The sequence below is a fragment of the Cyanistes caeruleus genome, chromosome 1 (assembly GCF_971803275.1).
Source record: "Cyanistes caeruleus chromosome 1, bCyaCae1.hap1.1, whole genome shotgun sequence".
NCBI lineage: Eukaryota > Metazoa > Chordata > Aves > Passeriformes > Paridae > Cyanistes > Cyanistes caeruleus.
In genome coordinates, this window is record NC_141701.1 from 116089821 (window position 1) to 116102272 (window position 12452).

The 12452-nt window shown below is 35.2% G+C and overlaps 1 protein-coding gene across 2 annotated transcripts in view; it reads right to left on the reverse strand.

Annotated features, from left to right (window-relative positions):
- Positions 1-12452, reverse strand: part of KCNH8 (potassium voltage-gated channel subfamily H member 8) — a 175265-nt gene that overhangs the window by 35560 nt on the left and 127253 nt on the right. For both annotated transcript variants that reach the window (XM_086851995.1, XM_086852005.1), the window contains exons 8-10: positions 9954-10151; positions 5053-5252; positions 3014-3263 (exon numbers count right to left, since the gene is read on the reverse strand). In XM_086851995.1, coding sequence (XP_086708121.1) covers positions 3014-3263; positions 5053-5252; positions 9954-10151 — 648 coding nt within the window. The remainder of the gene's footprint in view (positions 1-3013; positions 3264-5052; positions 5253-9953; positions 10152-12452) is intronic.

Consider the following 12452-nt stretch of genomic DNA (forward strand, 5'->3'; position numbering starts at 1 on the left):
TGAGCATCCTTGGAGATGTTCAAAACTTGCCTGGACATAGCCCTGAGGAATCTGAGATAAATTTTCCCTCTTCTAAGAAAGTTTAGGTTGGGTAGCTTCTGAAGGTCTGAAGGTCCCTTCAATCTTAAACTATTCTGTGATTAATAAATAATAAATTGAGACTTTTACACTGGAAAATCCACCCAGCATGTGATTCCAGCTGTATATTACACAGGAAATTTCCAGCTTGCAGGATAATTTAAATTAAGCAGTCAACTGTTCCTGAACCTTCTTAAATGGGATAGTTTTACACTGTAACTTTTTAAACTTTTTAGTACCTTGAAATTATTTTTTTCTTATTTACGTGGAGCTTGAACAACTTTCTCAAAAGTACTTATCATAAACTCAGGGTAGAGAAGGATTTTCTCTTGCTAGGAATATACATACATTAATGCTACCTTGGGGTCTCTTAAAAATCTCAGTATAAATGAGAACTGGTACGAGCTTAGGTCAATCTGGGAAAGAGAAATTTGATAGGTAACAATAACATCTGTCATTGCTCATCACAGCATGTATTGCTACTTATTATTTACTAATTTATTGGTGCATAATAAAATATAGCATAAAGCTAAGCAAGAATACACTTTTAAATTTTACAGTGAATATCAATAATTCCTTAGATTTCTTCCATTATATTAAGCAAAGGGCTGGCAGTGTTAGCTTATTGTTGGCTGTTAATGTGGACAAGAGAAAGAATATTCTTTATACTAAAACTGATCCTTAAACATCTTAATTAGAAACTTTTTAGATATATGAACAATATTAGTATCAATACTGCATAACCATTTTGGAAAAAAATGTTAGATTTTTGATTGTAGTTATAATTTTGAAGTAATTTCATACTTAAAGACACTATTGATCTGGTAGTGCTAATATATGTCTTCTTTTAAATGAAAATCATGCAGCAAAGGCTGTAGGTAGTAACCTGAAGTTTCATGCAGAATTAATGAAGTGATTGAACAATTCTACCTTTAATGTAAACATTTGTTACATAACAGAATCATTTCAGCTATTCTTAGTAGTTACGTTTTTTTTAATTGGATAACAAGCTTATATATACATGTTTCCCACAGTCACATCTGTTTTTCAATAAATTAGGGACATGCAAAGTTATAAATGTTCTCATTATGGATATTTTAAAAATAACTTATGGCTAATATTTTTAACAAATTAAAGAAATATGCTCAAACAGTACATAACTCATATTCAAACATATTTTCCCATTATTAGAGATAAAGTAATAGTCTCTAGAGGAAGAAAAGTTGTATTTAATGAGAGCATTTCACTGAGTTGTTGCTGTACTGCTTGTTATTGAGAATGGTTTGGTAAACAAAAACTAATCCACTAGAATTAGAATCAGGACAGAATTATAAAATATTCTGGGAACTGCAAGCAACTCAGCATTGTCAGGGAAAAAACTGTTGTCTTGGATTTTTACATGACATCAGTAACACAATTTCTCATAGGGCTTTACATATTTGATGCATTCACCTTCTGCTAGTGTTAATTAGGTTTAAACGATGAAGCTCCCATTCACTGTAACAAAGCATTATTTCATGTTTTTATGTGTTATGTGTTATGTGTTATGTTTATGTTTTTTGTATTATGATTTCATTAACTGCTCCCAGAAATCCATCAATCTCTTTATTACTGTTTTGATTGTCACCATTGTACAATGATGTTTTAATTAACATTTTAAGGACTGCTTGAAGATAGAATCATTAATGAGATCATAGTTCAAATGGAAGTACCTCTTGAACATTTGCTGGCTTTTAGGTTATGTTTTATTATAAGTCATATTTTTTATCTTTTATCTATGTGATCCAATGAAATCAAGAGATTCTTAAACTTCCTAAAAGCAAACAAGTGATGGAGTGATGTGGACTGTCAATCTAATAGAATTAAAGGGTTCTGAAAAAAGTAAGACCTGTATCACATTTATATTCTGAAAAAAGACCAATCAAATGTTTTCTAGTAAAATAAAGGAAATTCAATTACAGAAGACCAGAAGCTTCTATTCTCAACAGTCTAGTGTAATCCCATGAAAGAGGAAGGAAAGCAAAAAGGGAAATGTTCTTTTTAACTCAGTTTTATAAGAATATTAAAAGTTATTAGAAAGAAGAAAACATTTAAGTCTAAATAGATATTAAAATTATAATAAATAAATTCTCTACTTTTAGAGCAAAAGTTTATATTTTATTTTGCCAAAAAACTTCATAAACATTAGCTGAGACAGGCCTATTCATCCTTTAGCTGAAGATAATTTCTTTAGTAGGCCTTAGATTGAAGCAAATCCCAGAAATTTATAGGCAGAGATGGTTAAACCTCAATGAGATCAAAAACAGTAATCATGCAAACAACAAAAGTTTATTAGAACAGAATTTCTGGCCTTTCTCAGTTCTAGCATTCAGATGACTGCAGACAGCATCAGTTACCATGAAGTAGCTTGGGGGAGCAGAGCCAACAATGCCTGTTTTTCACCACATGGCTTTTCTGCAAGAGGTGTTCGTAGGCAAGTGCCAAAGAACCAGAGTAGGCTCATATTGCTGTCTTTCATTTGGGAGCATTAGTGGGAGCACTGCCCAACCACTAATTATCATGAAAGATTTAGGAACTGATGACCCATGTTCTTTGAGCTGTCAATACCATCACCTAATATAGCAGAAAGCAGCAATTTTTGTCAAAAGCTTGAAAGTACCTTTTCACATGAAAAGAAGGGAGAATAAATATAAGGAAACCAGAAGTGAAATATTGCACAGCCAGCAATATGGCAATTGAAAGCTCCTTAGGTTAAAATATAAGGAAGTTTAAACTACAAAATACAAAAAATGGGAGTGTACCTAGAATAGGTATTACAGGTTAAAATGAAACAAATTCTTTCTCATCAGACAATTAGGACACTCTAAGCCACCAGTTAGTAGAGAAGGTTCTGGGGGATTATTCTTCCTCTTAGAGTCTATGATTGTGAACGTACCAAGGATTGCCAGCACAGTGCTGTCCTTCAGGACTTCCATGGAACCTGAGCACACAAAGTAGATCGCTTGCAGGGCATCTCCCTGCCGGAGGAGGTATTCCCCAGGAGCACAGAAGGAGGTTTTGATGTGCAGAGACAGAGACCTGAGGCAACCACGACTGGCACACTCGAAAAGGGAGAGCTGCAAAATCTCCTTGTTCAAGTGCATGGTGATATCTGAACGCAGCTCGTCTGGAAAGTCTTTTAAAAGCTGTCCAAAAGAAGGAAAAAAATGATGGAAAAGAAAAAAATTGTAAAATTATTTGCTTCCACTTTTGCAGAAATGGTTTAGTGATTTAGTGGTGCTGCACATGTCACACTATTGCAAATATTTCCCTTTGATTTTTCTTATCCCCTTGATGAGATGTGGTATTTTAAGAAATTTTAACACCGATAAATTCCAGGAAAAACATGAATAAACATATGCTGTTTTACTACCAAGAAAAACCAAACAAAAAAACCTCACCAAAACAAACAAACAAACAATCCCCCCATTCCCGCCCCCCCCCCCCCCCCAAAAAAAAAAAACAACAGACCAGGAAAGAAAGATCAACAACACTATACAAATTCCCTCTAATGAACAATTTAACTTTGTCCAAGTTCTTCTCTGTGGTAGAACACAGTAGGCTGCTCAGGTATACCACTGTACACAGTGACATACACAATGAAAAGAGAGAATTCTATAAGATCCATCAATATGCAATATTACTTCTTCCGTAGTAAAACCACTGGAAGAGGAATAACTAGAAAAACCTGCCTTGAATGTGTTTTTGTTCTTGTTGTTATTTTCATTTTTAATAATGTAACTGGCCACTGAAGGAGGGGTGGGAAAGAAACAGAGACAGGGTGTACGTCCAGTGGAAGAACCTATGGAAACTAAAAAACTATGAGGTCTCACTTTTTCCTTTCAAGCTGCAAGCCCACAAATATAGGTTTGTTTGCAGTTTGAGGGGATGTTTGTCTGAACAAAGCAATCAGCCAATGCTTGACCAGGTGGGCTCAGACAAGGCGTTTTATCCATAGGAGGGAAATAATGAAAGACTGATGGTCTCTCCAGGAGCTGCAGTTGCACTACAGCAGTCACTCACTTTCAGTGTGACTAAAAGTACAGAAGGTACAAAAGCTGAAGGTGATCATTAACCACATCTAGGAAAGCTTTGACATCTAAGTAATTTTTTTTACCTTTGGAAATCTTACTAAGCTCCTTCTGTTGCTAAGATGCTGTTGAAAATCCCATTCTTTGTGCTGTGCACAGCACAAAAAGAATTTATCAGGAAAAGAATGTTCCAAACCCCAAATCTTTCTTCTTATTTCTACTTATTTCTGCTTATTATCTTCAGAGACCACTGAGTTTTATAACACAGATAACAAGAAACCTGAAGGGAGTGCTCCATTCAAATAACACTCCAGCAGGGAGAAGCCATTATTTCTCCTGCAGTACAGTAACACATAACCAGGATAAGTAATTTAAAACAAGCAAGCACAGACACCACCAGAAATCTGTCTTTTGACTTCACTCTCAAGTTGCACTTTGCAATATTTAAAAATGCAGTGATATAAATAACATAAAAATTCAGGCTAAATCACTTGTTTACAGTATTGCAATAAATAAGATGAATGAGGAAGAAAAGAGCATCATAGTCCCTACTTTAAAAAGGACCTAAAATCCCCATGTAGATATTTTATTTAGTGAAAGACAGAACTATTCATTATATTGTTTCTGCTGGCATCACCTAAAAGGTTTCTGATGAATGCTTATTCAGCATTTGAGAATCATGGACAACTGAATTTTACTACATTATTTGATGTTTTAAACCTGCTTTTTTAATTATGTACCCTCTTCCTGGGATAATGAAAGTTTATTTTTAGGCATGGTTTTCTTTGGTATGCAACTTCACACCAAACACTGCATCACAAAAGAAAATTTACCCCCCTCCTTGACTCATAGTCATAGTTCATAGTCAAAACAATCAAACACAAATCCCCCTTCATTTGGTTACCTCGTTGGAATCGATTCCATTATTGACAGACCATGTGGTTTGGAAATATTCAAGCATCCTTTGCTTTAGCTGCTGTGGCAGGTGATGGACCCGTATAAAGTCCTTCAAATCCTTGGTTCTTGTGTGATAAAGGGACCATCTGGAGTACATCCTCTGAATTATGGCAGTCACATTGCCAAACACCAAGGCGTGCATCAGAGCTAGGAAGTATAGAAATTACATACAATCTGGAGTGATTTGTTCATCAATAAAACTTAACACAGAAAATATACAACTTCTTCACAGAGAGAAACTTTCCAGGTTTAGAGATATAAGAAAGCTTTTGAATATAAGACTCCTTGAGTAATGGCATATTAATACGGTGATATTAATGTAATTATTAATTTCTGGTGTTTGAGATGCTACAAGTCACTGTCATAGGACAGGGTAGAACAACTACTTACTCTATCTTTTCAGGATATCTAACAAAAGAATCAAATCAAGTCCATTGTCTAAGAGAAAAGGAAAACAGAACATGGAATCATAGAATCATAAAATGGTTTGGGAGGAACCTTAAGGATTATCTAGTTCCAACCAGCCTGCCATGGGCAAGGATGCCTTTCATTAGACCAGGTTGGTCAAAGCCTCTTCCAACCTGACCTTGAACACTTCCAGGGATGGGGCATCCTCAACTTCCCTGAGCAACATCTTCCTGTGCCTCACCACCCTCACAGTAAAGAATTTCTCCCCATATCTAATCCAAACCTATTCTCTTTTGGTTTGAACCATTCTCACTTGTCCTGTCACTACAGGCCTTTGTAAAAAGCACAGGAAGGAGCACATGTAGGCAGGTATGCTCAGAAAATAATGAGATACTAATAATCAGTATGAAAACTAGACTCAAATGGTCAATTGGAAACTACACAACATGTAACAGATTTCAGAGAACTCATATAAATAAACACAATTACTAATGGAGACCATGTGTAGTGGAATGAGGCTGTAAATAACATTTAAAAATGTATCGTATTCTGGGGGAGAAATTTTAAAAAAAAGCCAGGAAAAAAAAATTTAAAGCAGAAATTCAGGTTAAAAGAAACATTCAAAGAGACAATCTGATTTATTACGTTGCTTGACAGGATCAAATATGGTTAAAATTGTTCTGACATCCTGGAGTTTGTCTGCAATTAGTTATTGGCTTGGGAATAAAAAGACCAGAAGGAAAATTAAAGAAATATTTACAGACAGAGGTCATCTGGGTTTGTCTGTGCAGAAATGTATTTGCTTATTTGGGTTGTAAAAATCCCAGCTAAATTGTCTGTCATGTGGTATTGGTCTGATGTATAGAATGTACACATCTACAAATTGCTTATTAAAATATTACTAAAATCTTTATTATTTCTCTAAAGGGACATCTGTCTTTATAGTGTTTGAAAGAAAGCAGAAGGACTTCTCAGAGTGACAAAGGAATTGGTTTATAAGCAAGACAAACGAGTTGTTGACCTTGTATGTCACTTTTCGCAAGTCCAGTGTGAGTGAGAAGAGACAAGGGGAAAGGAGGAGAAAAGGATACCATTTTTATCTGGTAGAAAGAGATGGAAAATTCTGTAGTTTGGAGTTAGAAAACTTCTACAGGCTGAGAAAAATACAAAGGAGCTAGTAACAATATCTATGTCTTTCATGTGAAGGGAGTGGAAAAAAACCAGATAAAGAACTGCAGTATAGAAATAGCAAAAAGAAAAGGATTATGGATGTAGTAAGAATAATAAGCCTAACTGGAAATTTATTTCTAAAAATAATCAGCTATTTCAACGAGGTGTTCATGATAGTGCAGAGAATTGCTAAGTCATTAATGTCAGAAACTAGAGCAACAAAATGTGAGGGACTGGTGTAATCCAAGACACAGGATATTATATTAGAAATATGGCAGCTAGGTCTGAAACAATTCAGGCAGACACAGATAAATAGGTTACAGAAATAGTGTAACCTCTTAAAGCATGCAGTAATCAGTTTAAAGAGGGGGAGAGGGATAAAGCATTAGGTGGTGTATGACTGCAAGTGTAAGACTCACATGTGAGGTAAGTCCCTCATCAGACTCCAAGGTTAGGAGTGGACAGTGGAGAGATCTCAGTGATGTTATTATAGGCACAAATATCATCTAGAATTTTATTATTCAGATAGAATCTGTCTTTGCCTATATACATTGGAAGGCAACTGCTTCTCATCATGACAAGCTATTCTTGGCTGTGACAGGCATTAGAATTCGCTATCAAATAATCATACACTTACCCTACTTTCTGTAAGAAACCTATTACGCCTCTGTCTAAACTCAAGTAGCACAGGTTCAAAACTTCTAGGAACTGTATTTCATAAAGTGGCCTTTATTTTAATAGATACTTTAAATCACATTTTAGTTGCTTGGGGAACAGAGGAACACCTCTGATCCCAGATAGGACTGGAGCTACTAGAGTGGGCTTTCAATCTCTTAAATACAAAAACAGACATTATTTGCTGAAGGAACATGGAGAGTACAAGACAGAACTTGTGGTATGATCATCTTCTGGAGGGCAGATCTGATTAATATTTTACAGATCCTGGGTATCCTAGGGATTCTGGTTACATTTTAATAAGTAAATTTTCTTCCCAACTTTAAGAAGACATATTGTATTGAAAAAGATTTTTTATCTTCAGAATATGACTTGTTAAAAATTTAAATTTCACATTTATGCAAAATAAAAACTAATGCAAAGAGGCCAGTAAATATTAAAAAGGTATTCCATATGCTATTTATTTGTTAAGTTTACACTGTTTTTATTCTGTCTTCAACTTTTTCAAGGTTTAAGTAAATTTACTTCATTTTCTTCAGTTTGTAGTGTCATGCATTAAAGAGATACAGAAAAACTACCGATAAACTAAAATCCCATCCATTACACCTGAAATTTCATTAACTAATGGCTTGGTCAAAAAGTCTGAAAAACTTATACCAATTTTTCTCAGAATAACACTTTCCATTAGGGAAATTTTAAAATTAAATATTAGCCAAAATGATACACTAAAACAGGTTTTAAGAAATGAAGATTTATGTTCCTAATCATGGAAATTATCACTTTATTCCTAACTAAGTTTTCTAAGGCATGCTCACCAGTCTTCACAGTATCATTCTAACCCCATCAAGTTTCCTTGATTTTCCTCAGTAGTACCTAAAATATAATTCCTCAAGAAAATACCTTCAGATCAGCCTTCACTGCTTTTTTTACCTGGACATATCTTGTTCACTGGGCTCTCACAGATATAAATCCATTCTCCTACCTGCTTGCCTATGAGCAACTTCACCTTTCAGTCGTCAGTCCCCTCTTACTCCACTCAGCTGACTAGTCCTTCACAATTTATTCAATGTACAAGCATATTACAAGAAATAAAAGTGAAATTGTTATAAATGGACTAAATAAATAAATAATAGGATAATAAATAGGATAAAAAATAGCATAATAAATAGGATACTTCTATATTCTATTATATTTATGAAAGCTCTGCCATATTAAAGTGAATTAAATATTCATCACTGCCTTACACAGATCTTTTGATTTCTTGATAGAAATGAAAACCTCTTCTTTCATTCCAACAGATTTTATGTAGCGAAAGCCCCAAAGAACAGTGACCACGGTGTATTTTAAAACTATAGTTTTATGCAACTACCAAAAGAAATTTATGACCTGCTTGTGGTTTTGTGACATTGTCAAAAGCAAAATTATATCATTCTTGGATGATTCGTTATATTATTGCCTCTCATTTTCAAGACTGAGGAAAATGAAAATAATTCACTGAACAATTCTTTTACCACTTAATGCTGCAAATATATAGTTACAGGTAATTCATCATATTCCCTGGCTTTCAAATGTCAAATTTCCAATTTATTGTTGCCCAGGAGAATCTATCCTGCAAAGCTGACACCCAGGGCTTTGCTGACTAGCCCTGGAGAAATACCTACTAGTATTTCTAGAACAACTAAGCCAGCAGAAAGAAAAAGGGAGGACAGAGTACTCTAGAAGTGACTTGCTTTAATCCTTCATGTCCAATGTGGCATCTTTGAGCTGTATTATGCACATATTGTGAAATAGCACAGCTGATTTTTTGTGGAAGATGAACATAAAGACATGAACATAAAGCTTCTGGTGCTTTCTCTAAAGGTCTTGGCTTACAAATCTCTGCTGCTTGTACTCAGGTGCCTCAGCAGAAGGAATGGGACCATGAATGAGCATGTGGCTTACTTTGACTGTACACCTAGGTAACCAGCATAAATGCTACTAAGAGCTCCAAATATGACAAAAAAATTTGCATTCTGATTCAAATCTGAATTAAATTTTTATCAATGATAATTTAAATGGGTTTTTTTATTATTTTTATGCTAAGGTTCATTTAACAGTCTCCTGGCTCTGTCCTGTCTCTCTTTCTCTCTGGTCTGGTCCTTCAGAGAAGGATACACACCAGCTCACAGACACTTTGTCCTGTGGGATGGCCTCCTCCCCTCATCAGCATTCCCAGGACTGCTGCAGGGATGGAACTGCAGCTGATGTGCACTTCAGACCTGGCTGTCTGGAAAAGAGTCTGCCACAAGTGACTGAAATCCCAGCACATGGCTGGGCCACTCCCACTGTTAATAATGTGAACTTGCATTTCAGTGGGTGACACTTGTCTTTCGTCACAAGTGTGCAAAAGGTTAGAAATATGTCTGCCTAAGAGAGTTTATCTAGTGCAAAACAAACAAAGTTGTTTCCTTCTTTTGCCATTTTAAATTAAATTTAAATCAGTTTTCTGCTGTGTTTGTTTGGGGTTTCTTTTAAGAAACTTATCAAAATTTCAGCTTTTATTTGACTTTTTCTTACTCCTTGGAGATGTTTTAAATGACACTTAATTGTACCTACCCCCAATCAGCATTGTGCAAATGGAGAAGATCTTTTCAGCATCGGTATTGGCTGAAACATTTCCAAAGCCAACACTGGTGAGGCTGCTGAGAGTGAAATACAGGGCAGCTATATAGGCACTTCTGATTGATGGGCCTCCTAGTGTATTATTCTCATAATAAGGAGATTCAATTCGTTTTCCTAGCTCATGAAGCCAACCTGAAAAAACAAAACATAAAAAGATTAATTTTTAAGTAATACTGACATTACCGTGAAAACTATACATTAGACTAAAAAAACAGTTCTAGAAACCCCACAAATCTACCTAAAAGACATTATATTCTTCACACAATTCCAAGAATAGAAAGACCATTAAGCTGTGGGAATTTATGCAGCACATTAAGTATTGTGTCTCTGGGATATTTATTTTTATGTACAATTTTTATGATAAGAATTGCATTTCTCCATTTAAACCAAGTGGTTTTGAATTGCATATTACAGGTCTAATTAGATAATTTATAAAATCCATTAAGTCACTGAAAAGAAAAAAATCTTCACCTAATAACATGGCAGCAACAATGCAACATCATTTTATTCTTTCAATTAATTAATGCTTAGAAAGCTTCTTGACATTCTAAGACTAAATCATTATAATAGTAATTACATATTCAGAGCTTTTCACATGTTTCTTTTTGCAGTAGAAAAGATTCAAAGAACTAAACATAACTTTTCAAAACACGCTTCAGTAAGTATTTTCTAAATTGTTCATTCAATTTTTCCTTTCATTTTGATAAACAAGTCTATGTGTGCCAGAGAAAGCAGAATTAGCTACTGCCTCAGATATTTGAAAAAAACAACAAAACAACTCCAAAGCAACAACGCAGGAAAAAAATATGCAGCTGGAAAACACAACCTGAATTAATTACATAAACACAATGCTTCACAAAAATCAAGACTGGGGAAAAAAGAAGGATAAAAATCTATTTGAGTTTCCAGTTTTGCCTGTTAAACAGCTTGCTTGGGAGATTGGAAATCTTTCAGGAGTATACAGGGAGAGCTGCCAAAAGAAAATAATCCTGAGAGACATAGTTTTATTTTTAGAAAAATTGTTTGGGGGTTCCCCTTTTGTAAGCTGGGACCTGACAGACTGAATCATCTCCTCTCCACTTCAGTCAGCATCCCTTTCAATGAATCCAAATATGAACTGGGGGAAATCTCATTGCATAGTATTTCTGCAAAAGCAGGAGGTAGATTTAAACTATCTGTCCCAGCACTTCCAGTTGAGTTGGGGGAAGAGTCAGTAGGAATTTAGCAGCTAGAGTAGACCTGCTGAACCATGGTTGCTCCCATGCTCAGCTCTGTGCTTTCTGGCCTGCTGTCCACCAGAGAGAAAGTTCAGCCAGAAGGGCTGGGTAATGGCAGAACAATGTCTGGCCATGACCCTGCTGATCCCTCTGGTGCAGGACAGGGAACTTGGTCAAAAGCATAAATGAAAGCAGTCTGCATTGTCATAAAATGGCAGTGCTGAGCAGGATGTTTTACCTAGCCAGCTGACAAGAAAGCATATGAAAATCTCTTTGGTTTTACCTGGATTGATAGTATTAATCAAATACAATATTTTATTTGTGGCTCCCAATTATTTAAAATGAAAATAGAGGAAAATGGGGGGGAAAAAAAAAAAAAGAAGCCTAGCTGAGTCAATACTAGACCTCTGTGCACTATTGTTTTTCTGAGATTACTCTACATTTCCCCAACAGCAGCATGGTCCTTTGTATGGCAGATTTAATTCCTATATTTCTATAGTAAGGAATGTAATCATAAACATTAAAGATAGAATAAAAACGAAAGAAAATCTCTGGCAGAGAGGAGACAAAGTTAAAAAAAAGGGTTTTTTTAAACCTGATGTTAAGTAATACAATCATAAAGTCCAAGATCAGCTCAAGATTCGTTCAGTTGAAAAACTGAAACAAATATATTATTTTTAAGAACTGTAACTGATATGCCTTTCAGGAGAAAATCTCCTGCCTCAGAGTGTTCTAAAAGCCACTGATTCACAGTGTGTAATACACAGCCTGTGTATTTCCATTTTTCTTACTTTTCATGCATTTCCAGCACTATCCAGGAAAGGTGGATGGATGACTGCATTCTTTAACTGTGAGATATATGTGTATTGGTTTCTCCTTTACAACTCACTTTATGTTCAAGGTTTTCATCCAACCCTACTGAAACATCATTGTTCCTAAAGGATTTGTACTGCTAGTAAAAGCAAGGTTCAAAAATAAGTGTCTACATTGTGTCAACCAGTAGAAGTCTCTACAATAGTTCTACACAAATTATACTACCAAAATACCAATATAACCATTTTACAATTTCTAGCAAACACCTCTGGCCAAGATACCAGTATTTGAGATGAGTTAACTGTTCAGTGTCTACTGTGGTATAACAGAAAGTCAGACAAATCATCCCCTCAGTAGGATATATGGCTTATCACTGAGCTAAAACAGCAGCAGTTAGCAATGA